A 12,538-nucleotide genomic window follows, 5' to 3' on the forward strand; every position below is an offset into this window, starting at 1 on the left:
AATTCTCGCGCGCTTCCTACGAATCCGGTTAAAGTCAAAATTAATTCTCCTTTGGTAGAGCCAACAGAGTTTCTGATTCAATCTCGGCTAATGCTCTAACCTTATTCCACATCGAGACGGAAACTAAGGTAAAGTGCGACTTTCATTAACAAATTGCATCGTATCGTTGAAACAACATGGAAACGCGACTTCTATGGAATTCCAGGTTGTGCACCGTCGCGACTGGGCGAAAAACCATTAATAAGATTTCGGGAACGTTGGCCAAATAACCCGAAATGTCGTCCTCGACGACAAAAAGCTCGACGTTATCGGTGGATTAACGACGAGGTTGTACAACAGTGCATCGGTATCACGCAATTAACAGTTGATTTACGTTATCGCGTCAAACGATCGCACTTCGCCAAAGTCCCTTCGATTCTGCCAGCGACCCTGTCGCATCGATACGATTTATTACGTTTTATCTTTAATTCGTACACCTCGCGCGTTCGATATGCTGAAACAAAGGCGCAGATGAAAAACACGATGAATCGCGTTTCGTTTATGAAAGAGCGAATTTTTTAATTCCATATGTCGTCGAATAATTCCAGCTCAAAGCTACCTTTTCGATCGAGTTTGGAATGAAATGCGTTATTAATTTAACGTTACGCTTAAAAACGATAACTCGTACCGTGTACCAACTTTTTGTTAGTCGTATGTTCGCAGTAAACCACTTTTATATACATTTTCAGATTAGTCCCAAATTCTATCAGTATGATTACAGTAGTCCTGACTCGTTGCTAATAAAATATCGAAATGTTTTGTTTTATACGAGCCGCTGATCCGGCTGGAATTAGTTAACTCCGCGGAAGGCAAAAAAAAGTGCGGTCGACCATTTTGCTCTACGAGCAATTCGTATAACGCGAACAGTAAAATATTTGTAAAATATTGTAAAATATCGATCGTAAAATATTTCTGTGGTATATATTCAAATTGCTTCGTGAGCCATTGTACTTGCAATATTTTCAGTTTAAGTGTCGCAAAGGGCCTCCGTACATGATATTTTGTCGAGTTTATCGAGGGAGAGAATCCTTTTGTGCAAGATGCGTATTCTTCGCGGCTAAAGGGCTACCGCAGGGAAAATCCAACGTTCAAGGTAAACGTATCGTTTCCTCGCAGGTTAATCGCGACTGACCTCGATCGTATCGTCCTCGTTTGCCAGGTTCGATCGTTAATTCCGCGTTGGCCAAGCAAACGTTCTAAAAATAATTTATCGACTGGGTCCTTGTTCGTGCGTTTGGCTGTTTGCGTTCTTGTCTTCTTTCTCTCGTTCGTCGAACTTTGAACGATCGATCATCCGGATATGCGATAACTGGCAGGTTGACGGATAACGAAATATGCATAGTCAGACAGGTAAGTTGGAACGGTTTGGTCTGGCGAACGGCGGAAACAAAGCGAATTGAGAGATTAAAATATCGAACGGAAGATTGGAAGGTTCGCGGATCTTGACAATTTTCTCGATTCCTGATCCGATTAGCGACTTCATTGAAGGGAGATAGAATTTAGATAGGATTTGCAAAGTTTCATTTTTACTGGCGAAATTCCACTGTGTATCGCTGTGCATACAAAGCGATGAAACGACGCACATGGATGCATATGGACGCACGGTCTGAGGGTGTCGAGTTACCACAAATGCAAATGCACTTACGGTACAATAATACACTGTGCTTTATGACTATAAAACTACCCTAAAATTCTCGGTTCTTGTAGAAGAGAGAATCGAGAAAGAGAGGGAGGTTACTGCATTGGTAAAATGTGAAACTACTGTGAAAATGTAATAGGTAGAAATTACGAGATATTTACTGCAAACATATATCTAAGAAAAAGTTAGTATACAGCATGAATAGCCGCCTTAAGTGCGTAATATGTAAGCGTTAAAGATAATGCCACTGAACATTGATGCCTATAATACTTAAAATACTTTTATCACCTCTGTACTTAATTAGAATCCTCCTGTTCTTCGATCATAAAATGATATTAAAATTAGAAAATTATTTTGTAACTTTCACCAAGACGAGATTTACATAATGAACATGTACAATAATCGAATTAATATTTATCTTATAGTTAACATTTCGTCGACCTTCCTTCTTCACAAACAACTGTCTGCAACCTATTGAGTATGAGAAGCGTCAAGTTTTTAAAGAAATCTAGTTCTATATTTCCCCCGCAAGTTTTTCTTCCAATATTTTTTCAAACGTTCTTTTCGCTTCTACATTTAGCGTTACAAGTGTCTGCACGTAGCGTACAACTCTACATCCTCCAACATATTTAATAATATAGAAAATATTTCTACTATTGTCACAAAGAAACGTCTAATGAAGATGACGATCAAAATCTACTCTGTGGCAATATTTTAGGCCTTACATGGTTCTTTTATGGGAAAATTCAATTATCCCATTGACCGTTAAGCATGATAATTTAGCACGTACCCATACACTTTTAATCGATATTTATAGAAGCTACTCAATATTTATAGGTCGACCGACTTGATATTTATAAAGCCGATAGAAGAGCGTGACATTAAAAAAGGGAAAATAGGGGAAGAAAGAAAACAGAAAAGGAGAGAAGAGAGAAAAAAAGGGGGAAACAGTCGCGGAATAACATTTTATGCCGCGAAAATTTGTTCCGTTCGAGAGTTCCGGAAAAATATACCGACACCTTTTAACGTTCCTAGCGATGATTATCTTTGATTTACTCTTGTTTCCGGCAGAATCAGAGAAAACAGTAGGGAACAGCAGGTGAAACGTAGTTTGGCCACTCGGAGAGCGCGTGAACTTTTGACCTCGACTCTAGGAACCCGTGCCAACCCCAATCGGACTAGCCTGCTCGAAATATTCCTGTCAACCCTTTAATCGTAGTTGCTATCTTAATTTTATTCATACTACATCGTAACCGAATTATTCACGAAAATAAAAATATCTCGCGTCGAAAGGTTACCAGAGAATAATAAAGAAGCCTCATTGAAAATGGAACGGAACTGGATTTGTTGGTGAAACGAAGAAATGCAACGATCTAAATGGCTTTCCGTTTCTAGAAATTGGTTCGTTTTCTCGTATTATCAACAATGCAAAGGCAATCCCCGTTCATAAGGTCATAACATACGTAAGACACCGATAAAGTCGACGAAGCTGTATATGCATAAATGAATATGCATGCAGGCGGGAACATCGACGACTCACTCGAAAGCTTCATCTTTGAAAACGTAATTAACCGCATACGTGCTTAATACCGAAGGAAGCGAGGCCTGTGTGGTTCGAGCGTCCTCGGGCATCCTCGAGCGTCCTCGAGTGTCCTCGAGCGCAGCTCGATCGCATGTTTTATAAAACTGCAAATATAAAGCGTGTCCGTCGATCTTCGATACACATAGGCTTGTACTGTTCGCTCTTTTTCGCAGCTTGTTAACTTGTATCTTACGTATCGTTTTCAACGAGACACGCAGAGCTTTCCTAGGCTTAAAATCTACGCTTGAAATAAACCCAACGTACTAAACGTTTCGCAAATAGTACGGATTACGGATTTTTTTGCATTCGCGAGAAAGTGACAGATATAGCTGTGCGTAGGATGTACGTAATTTGCAAAATTATGTGAGATATACGGTGTAGAAGTCAAAAGAAAAGAAAAATTATAAAGTGAAATTACATCCAAGCGAAATGGAAATATATTAACTTTCCGCTGGCATTCTAAGGTGTCGTTGAAAAATTTTAATGTTGATTTGTAGGTTATGATTACAAAGCGCTATCTAACTGAAGATTAGCGAGATGTTATTTCATGCGTTGTTTTAGAGCAAAATTATCACGATCTTTGTAAACGTTTTTCTAGAATCTCGTACTAGTAGTTAAAGGTTAAAAATACAAAAATACATAGAATACATATAATTTACGAAAACATGTAAAATATCCAAGGTACAGTTGCTATTCGTCATAATATTCAGTAGATGAACTAATCTTTGTCTAGATTTTAATCTTTTCCTTATTTTCACAACAATAAATGTTTGTATATAAATATCCACATTTTAATAATACATAATAATATCAAAAATGATTTTCATACGCACGATGAAAAATCATCTTTCGATCGTACAATGCGAATATTTCGAACACCGAAACCTAACCACTGTAAATAAATATATCTTTTGTAGAATATCATATCCTAATTAGTAATTCTAGGAAGAAATCGATAATATTTCTTTGTCGCGTTGTTTAAGGATCAATGTTAAAGAGCGTATACGATTGCCGGTTGCCTTTGAATTCATTTCATCGAAAGTCGAAACAAGTTACAAAAATGCGATACCAAGAAAAGGTGTTGTAACCTAACCCTTCAATGTTTGCTCTATATATCACGATCGTGTTTGTTTCCGATCATTTTAGGTTAATCGTTCGACCGATTTATTCGTAGCAAAGATGTCACAATCGCAACGTTTGGAATTTATCTAGAAGCTAAACATGTTAAAAAAAGCCTAAACAAAGCTCAGCTGATCTTATTTTTGGCACTGAATATTTATCGGACGAAAATGTAATCGTTTTCGAATTTCGAGAACGAAATCGTCTTCGAACTAAGATATCGTTTCGATGAAAAATTCTGCGATGATTCTTTGCATATACATATAATGAACAAAGTATTGCTATTCGATAGGTATCGATCCAATATGGTGGATTAATGGCGAACAAATGGAACGTTTCGATCGAAAGATTCTTCGCATGACAACTGAATTCGATCGAATTAGACGAGACTGACATCGATTAAAAGAAAAGAGAACTAGCTAGTTTCATTTCTAATATATTACGTCGTATATATCACATATGTACTGTTTCTACGTGCCTAACTTGCCTATCGCACAAAACAGTCAATAAACAGCATCGAATAACATTAACAAGACGTTATCGAAAAAAATGTTAAACATCGTCTTCATTTACTACACTAAACATTAACATTCAAAAGTCATGTGTTTACTTAGCAGCTTAAATAAAGAACAAATAATAGGCTCTTTCATCGCGCCCAAACACGCTATATTTTATTCTGCGTTATAAGATATACGCCCTACATTTCAATGTCGAAGAAGACGCAACTAGAGTGAAAAATTCGATATAAAAAGCGATAGGTCATGAGGCAAGTTAATTGTCAATCGAATATCTACAATGGCTACAAAAAGTATTTACGGATTATCGTATTTATTATAATGCTTATATAGTAATTTATTAGATTCAAGTACATTAAAGTGCGTGTCATTTAATAGTATTTTTATATGACTGCAAGAACTTGATACTGTAAAAATGGAATATTTTTTCACAGATCGAAGACTCGCGACGATTATCGATCTATAACGAATGTTCGCGTTTCCGACCAGAAATTCCTCAAAGAATCTCGTTATGTCACTGGCGAATGCATATCTGGCACATGATCAAAAGACTCACCGAAACGATGATCTCTGGTAACGCGTCCGTTTAGATACTCCTCCGCTGATTCGTCAACTCGCTCCGGAAGTTAACTTGACCTTCAATCTGTTGGATCGACAAAGAACCGCACTATGATACTCGAGCAGGGCATCCGAGGTCAGGTCCAGAACAATACACAATTAAGAGAAACGTAAATGGACGTATGCGGCAAATAATCGCGCAGAAAGACGTTAGTAAAGACACGCACCCGACCGCGGTAGCTTTTAGACTGAGGGTTGTTTCGGCGCGACACTACCGCACCGCCACCCCTCGACCAGCCGGCTCACTAGACGCCAAACCGCCGCACCGCCGAACTAACGCGAACCAACCAAACTACAAAACCATTCGACGTTCACTCCTGCCAGCTATTGTTTCGCAAAACGATTGGCTCGAATCAAGCTTTATGAAGCTTCTTCGACACCCCTTATAGCTGTCCACGCTTCGTTCCTTTACTTTTTTGTAATTATTAAACTATGTACTTTGCGCGAGCTCTTATGTTTCTTTGAAATCAATTTCTTTTACGTGCCCACACTAAAAAATTATTGTAATTGTAATTCTTATATAATTTCTTAACAGAATGGGAAAATGATCAAGAAATAAAAAATAATATATGTTGCTCTATATTTACGTACTCTATTTTTCGATAAATATTTCGATAAGTATTATTACGTCTGTTTTCCACGAACTTACGAAACTAATTTCTAAATAATAGCTCATTTAACCTGTGCGTGTAATCTAACGATAACGTTACCGACCGCCCCTCGCAAACAGTAATTTTACGACCGTTACAACAAATTCTCGTATAATTACGTTAAAAGCGTTTCATTTTCCGATAAGCTTCGGGGATAAATTGGGCAATCGGTGCGTAAAACTCACTTTACACTGGATAAAGCAAAAACAGTCACGAATAAGCTACGTTCAATATGAACGAACTTCTTTTCTGTGCAATTCCCCTTTTACTGCTCGGATGTAAGTATGCGAATATGGATATATTTTTCAGTATGTCGAACAAGACAGATGAGCATTCCTATTTTCAGCACTTCCATTTACAAACTTTTTATACGTGTCTTTTTATACGTTTGTGTCATTTTATATACATACGTACATATTTCATTCTTGCACACCAATAAAATAACGTCTTAACTTTATCCCGTACACGAAATAAATAATAACGATAGACGAATAAAACTTAAACGACATGCTTCTGACGGGACTTTCGAATATCTGTAGCGAAGACGAGGGGACAGGAGCTGCCAGCGGTAGATCGAATCGTCGATGGAGCACCTATCAATATTACGGAAGTTCCATATATGGTAAATAATTATATCGATCATTAGATCTCTTGTTTCTTAAATTAACTGAAAATATTCATGTATTTGAAAGATTTACATTCACAAACTTATGTTAAACTTATGCAACACGTCTTTCTACGTGTCTTATTGTACTAACCTTTATACAATGACAGCACTTTCTCCCATCTGAAACGAATAATAATAAATAATAAAATTCGTTAGAGATAACGAGTAACTGACCAAACAAAACTAACGACGTTAATAATGGAATGATTATCTGCAATAGTTATCGTACAGAGCAAATAATGAACACGCGTGCGGTGCTGGTATCATCAATAGAGAGTGGGGAGTAACTGCTGCTCACTGTGTCGTTCCGTAAGTAAAAAAACCTTTTCAAATTCGATTTTGAATTTCGTTTTTTTGTGTTTAATTTTGATTCGATTGACATAGATTTATCGACAATCCCGAATTTTCGATAACCGTCCGTAGTGGATCTAGCAAATTCGATACTGGTGGTGTTATTCACAATGTAACGACGCTTACTTACCACGAAAATTACGATGAAGGAAACAACGATTACGATATTGCGGTATTCAAAGTGCATCCACCGTTTGAATTTAACAACGCGACACAACCTGTCAAGTTGCCTGAGGGCAGTGAAACCGTTGACACAAATTGGGGTTTAATCGCCGGTTGGGGCTACTTCATCGTAAGTTTATTCGTAGAAGGTCTATCCTCTGTTCAATATTAACTTGTTAATCGGGTCATCCCTTGTAACCCAGAAAGAATTAAATAGCCGATATCTTGGGCATAATAATATTTTTATTCAAGGGCTCTATATTTCTTACGTTGAATTGTAGCAGACAAACAAACTTTTAGGATTTCGATCCTGTATTATCGGAGACTCTGCAATACGTTATAGTGCCGAAAATGAAGAGAGAGAAATGCATGGCGGACTACAAAGGCAAATATGAAGTGACAGAGCGGCAGGTTTGTTACGGATTTTCAGAAGGAGGAAAAGATTCGTGCAAGGTAAATCATAATATATTTTATAACAAGCAGAGACATTGACTCTGCTCTGAAGTCTAACTTACTCTGAATATCATTGATCTTTTATAGGGTGATTCTGGTGGTCCATTGGTTAACAAGGGTATCATGATCGGTATAACCTCGTGGGGCCCCGATTGCGGTGGATCACACGAACCTGGCGTTTACACCGACGTTATCGGGCTAGCAGAATGGATTAAAAATAAAACTATGTGATCTTTTATAACTTGCACAATAATTTTAATAAATTTGCTTCACGGTTTCGAAACCGACAGTGGAATCAGAAATTCTAAATCGATCACGTCATTCATCATCGGCTTTATACAACATCAGTATCATTAATAAAATCAATATTATGAAAAACTTATAAAACTGTAATATTATATTTAACAGTTTTTAACAGTTATTTATATTTATACACTTCCTTTCGGTATGACTAACTCAACAGTTTCTTGATCTTTGGATAATACAAATCTAGCCCTCTTATAGTTCAAAAGATTTGCTTTCCTTTGCGCTGACCACACTTCGTATCCGAGTTTATAGAATTTTGGCAAACGGTCGAAACCTCCAGCATCGGCTAACGCATTGTTGTAATCCCATTGTTTGTCACTTAATTTGTGTGCATGTCTTTTCTTCGAGGTTTTTAACTTCAACTCTTCCAGCATAATTGATCTTGTTGGTAAGTTTGCTCTTTTCTCTAATAATGCAAGGAAGTATTGTATCTGGAAAATTTACATCTATATATCCGCTACTCGCATGTTTAATAATATTCATATACACGTTTAATATAATATTTAATATATCAATCGTATTACTTGCATGTGAAACATAGGAAATGGAACAACGACAGTAGGCACTCCAACGATACACATTGTAGGATGGTCAATATTAATTAAATGTTTATATAAAGGAGTCACGAAGTTATTATCTACTCGAATTCCACAGTTTTCGTCTAGAAATGGAAAACTGTACCGATACCCCGTACAAAACATAAATACGTCCACCGTAATGGAATTTTGATCTTTTAAAAGAATATTCCCTTCCTCTATCTTTTCCACACCTAACACCTCGATTACGTTTGGTGGTAAGGGGCTATTTAATCTATATGCATTGAAAATATGATGCTTTAATTTCTTCATTGAAAATTAATTAAGTAACTATATTCCAAAATTATTGGAAGTACCTTTCATTATTATGGCTTAAATATATTCGAAATGCGTGGTGAGCCAAATCAAGAGCGATGTCGACTCCGGAAGCAGCTGCTCCCAAGATTAAAACGCTTTTACCAGAAAAATCTTCTGACTTTCGATATGAATGACTGTGTAGTATCGTACCCGGAAATTTTTCGATTCCTGGTATCATTGGTATGTAAGGATCGAAGTAATGTCTAAATCAAATATAATTAAAACAAAATTAATAAAATATCATTGAAAAAGAATTAAATTAAATAAAAACGAAATTTAAGCCTATCACGAATCGTTACGATATTTAATATTTATGAAAAACGTACCCATTACAGATCATTATAACGTTAAAGATACTTTCTTTCTCTTCTTTTGTCTTTACAACTTTTGTTCGTACAGCCCATTCTTCTTTGCCTTCGGCTGAAATTTGCAATCGAACGGATTCTACTCGTGTTCCAAACTATAACATTATACCTTTCATAGCAAGTCAATAAAAATTTTCTCACACAACAACGAGACTTATTCCCGCTTACCTGAATATGTTTAAGTAAATCAAAGTATTCCGCGTAATTCTGTAAATATGTGCGAACTTCCTGATGTGTCACACAACATGGTTCTTCAGCGTTCAATCTCTGGTAATCAGGGAAATTCATAATTTTCGCCGGTAAATTAGTTCTACAATGACAAATCCAGTATTCTGCTTCTATTTTTAACAGTTACTCGATAGACATAACATAACGTAAAATAAGTTGAAAAATTAATTAAGTAAATTAAAAATAAGTGCACAAAATTAAACCTTAAGTCTCGATACATGCTCGAATGAACGGGCAAACCATTTTCGTCGACTTCAGTTGCTTCTTTGTAAACCCATGTACCGCCGATATCATTTGTTTGCTCGAAAACATTCAATTCGAAATTCAAACTTCGCGCAAAGTGTCTAGCTGCGCAGAGGCCAGCTGCGCCGGCTCCTATTACGCATACCTTTCTCTTTTTCATCGATTCAGCCATTTGCAGATTCGTACGTAACCTATGCAATAAAGAACATTGCGTTGATTATCAAAGAAACAAGTATATACATTTATATAAGACGTTTAGACTTTATTTTAAGATGAACTCAAGTATTTCGTTTCTCTATAAGTATCTATCATAATTTCATATATAATCATTTCAATTTTAAATTGAATTAAATTACTTTTAAAAAGCATACAATTTAAACATTTACATTAAAAAACGAATAAGCGAAGATATTCGTGTATACATTGTTAATTAATAAATTAGTCAAATTTCAAGAGTTATCTTTGTAAGTAATCAGAAACACGAAATAGCTTTTGCTAGATGTTCGATAGCCGCTTGCAACTTACGCTTTATTATATATTTAAATGAAGGTATATCCTGGCACCTAACACAAAGGTTCGCACTTGCGTCAACAAAATTACAGCTTTAGTTTACTCCCGTCCTATTTTATATCCTTCGAGAAAGACACGAAGAGGAATTTAAACAAAGACGAAAACGGATAAAATAAAAAGCCACATTCTTATCAGCGTAATAATATCACTATTTTGCTCCTGCACTACGCGGTTAAGCGCGGTTGACAGATGACTACTTTGATAAAGTTTTTACGAACTGTAAACACAGATATCTTGTTGAAATCTCGTAATTAAACTATTCCAACTGTAGAAGTAAAATATTTATTGTAGTATTTTTTATAACATTACCATGTAAATGATCATAACATTAGTCTTACAATCTATATTAATGCTCGATATTGAATTCAATTATATCTAGTATTGAGCAATTAATTGTAAAGACTCTATGTTACAACGATATATCTCTGCATATGGTTTTCAGTCGATGTCGCATCAATTAAGTGAGAGTTATCATATAAAAAGTTATCTCTCTTTAATTACTCGTTTGTTAGAACTATTGTGTATATATATATATGTCGGATTAAGGTTGGAATTTTGGGCGTTCGATGAACCTTCACTCAAATTTATCATCGCGGATATAGCTGATGTTTATTGGTACAAATGTGGGCACTACAAAAGGCTATAAGTAATAGCGGCTATCGGATGGTCGAGATGTTGATGACAACGAATTCAGGTTCGATAACGAATCCACGGTCCACGGGATGACGAATGCAATGTGATACACGAATAACTCCACGTACAAGTAAAACTTATCTGCATGAACTCCAAAAAAAAAACTCCAAGTGGAACTGCCCTTATATATTCCTCTCCCCACCTCTCGGATCAATCTTTGTTTTTAGGGAAAGCCATATAATCATTCCATATCTCTGTCAGGTACACATCCCTCCCGTGACCGTGGCTACGTTCAGTGACCCGCTATGTCACTTAGAGCCCAAGCCCATCGTCATAAAGCCGGATTGGAACATTAAAACTATTTCTTATTTTTATTACTTAAGTGTAGCTATAGTAAAAATCTGGACCAGGGTATTGGAGTTTTTCCCAACATTCCAAAAGGGAAGTCCCGATGTCCTTTCATCTCCGACATATATACCAACTGGGAACTCTCTAGCTCGCACAAGATAGATAAAATTTACTTTAAATAACTATATCTGTCGCAAATTACTTTCATTCACATACCGAATAAAACAAACAAATATTAATCCGGTATAAACAACATCAAAACAATCGATTAGTTTGACGTTCGTTAGACACAAAATCAAGAAATCTTGCGTTATGCCTTGTTCAGATTAATCGAACTGTTTATCGATATAATCATAACAGTCGTGTACCATTTCGTATAACGCATACATGATATATTTATAGAAATTCTCTGCGACAGGTGTTGAAGTACATTCGTGAGCCACTGTATGTATGTAAAATTATAATTATAATTATAAACATAATAGAAATATTGTATATAGAATATATGACAGAATATAAAATACAGAAAAAGTAGAGGTTTGGGGGAACCAATATCAACAAGTACGAAACTGTAAATAGCAGGTCAAGGAAAGAACCTCAACTTCATTTGAAACTTGCAAGCATATTTCATGTCAGATCAAGTAACATAACAGTCAAATGACTCGATTAATGAGTATAAACGAAGAAACTTGGGAAAAATATTTCAAGAGAACCAAGTAAATGAAATTTTATGCCGATGAAGAATTTCGAATTACTTTAGATTCCTAGAAAATTCAAGTGACTTGATAAATCTGAGCAAGGCTTTAAGGTCGCTAAAAAAAGCTAATAGAAGGGAGACAAAGCAAGACGGTCGTAGTAACAGGTAATTTGAAAAGCACAAGGTGGTAATACGCTGTTGAATCGTGCAGCAGCCTGGCGCGGGTGACGTGGAAGTAGAAATCAGTAGCACGAATGTAGAAGTAGAAATTGACCGAGGCGCACTGTCTTTGTACGAAAACTTCGTAATTCCATTTTTTTTCTCAACGAACGTTTTCCTTAATGTTATCTCTAGATTCAAATTGACTCGCACATTTTCTCCTTAATCAACTACTTCGGCAAATTTCTACATCTAATAGTCCACTTAATTATATCGATCTATTTTCAAATTCAAGAAATGC

The 12,538-nt window shown here is 36.1% G+C and overlaps 3 protein-coding genes and 1 long non-coding RNA gene across 19 annotated transcripts in view; 1 reads left to right on the top strand and 3 right to left on the bottom strand.

Annotated features, from left to right (window-relative positions):
- Positions 1–5,777, bottom strand: part of LOC117209783 (glutamate-gated chloride channel) — an 89,697-nt gene extending 83,920 nt beyond the window's left edge. For 2 of the 14 annotated variants that reach the window (XM_033452155.1, XM_033452154.1), the window contains exon 1: positions 5,451–5,768. The gene's annotated coding sequence lies outside the window, so the exon portion shown is untranslated. Of the gene's footprint in view, positions 1–5,450 lie in introns of all 14 variants that reach the window. The other 12 variants (XM_033452158.1, XM_033452157.1, XM_033452161.1 and 9 more) reach the window with 9 other exon arrangements.
- Positions 5,778–6,311: 534 nt separating this feature from the next.
- Positions 6,312–8,139, top strand: LOC117209790 (trypsin-7-like). The gene is made up of 6 exons (XM_033452174.1): positions 6,312–6,440; positions 6,702–6,784; positions 7,050–7,138; positions 7,214–7,472; positions 7,643–7,795; positions 7,883–8,139. Exons 1-6 carry the CDS (start codon positions 6,395–6,397, stop codon positions 8,024–8,026), a joined length of 774 nt encoding a protein of 257 aa, XP_033308065.1. The 5' UTR covers positions 6,312–6,394; the 3' UTR covers positions 8,027–8,139.
- Positions 6,348–7,994, bottom strand: LOC117209795. Its single transcript, XR_004487989.1, has 2 exons — positions 7,858–7,994; positions 6,348–6,949 (listed from the first exon to the last, which is right to left on the bottom strand). It is a non-coding gene; the product is annotated as an uncharacterized LOC117209795 (long non-coding RNA).
- Positions 8,140–8,174: 35 nt separating the features above from the next.
- Positions 8,175–12,322, bottom strand: LOC117209787 (flavin-containing monooxygenase FMO GS-OX-like 2). Of its 3 annotated transcripts, none has more exons than XM_033452170.1 (7): positions 10,356–12,322; positions 9,791–10,021; positions 9,528–9,669; positions 9,321–9,454; positions 8,994–9,197; positions 8,626–8,911; positions 8,175–8,532 (listed from the first exon to the last, which is right to left on the bottom strand). In XM_033452170.1, the coding sequence occupies exons 2-7, from the start codon at positions 10,000–10,002 to the stop codon at positions 8,224–8,226; spliced, it is 1,287 nt and encodes a 428-aa protein (XP_033308061.1). In that variant the 5' UTR covers positions 10,003–10,021; positions 10,356–12,322; the 3' UTR covers positions 8,175–8,223. The 3 variants fall into 3 exon arrangements, with proteins under 3 accessions (XP_033308061.1, XP_033308060.1, XP_033308062.1); XM_033452169.1 differs by lacking the exon at positions 10,356–12,322 and adding an exon at positions 10,217–10,254; XM_033452171.1 differs by lacking the exon at positions 10,356–12,322 and having other exon boundaries at positions 9,528–9,626; positions 9,828–9,958.
- Between the last annotated feature and the right edge of the window lie 216 nt (positions 12,323–12,538).

This window comes from Bombus bifarius, unplaced genomic scaffold (genome assembly GCF_011952205.1).
Source record: "Bombus bifarius isolate JDL3187 unplaced genomic scaffold, Bbif_JDL3187 scf7180000008194, whole genome shotgun sequence".
Taxonomy (NCBI): Eukaryota; Metazoa; Arthropoda; class Insecta; order Hymenoptera; family Apidae; genus Bombus; species Bombus bifarius.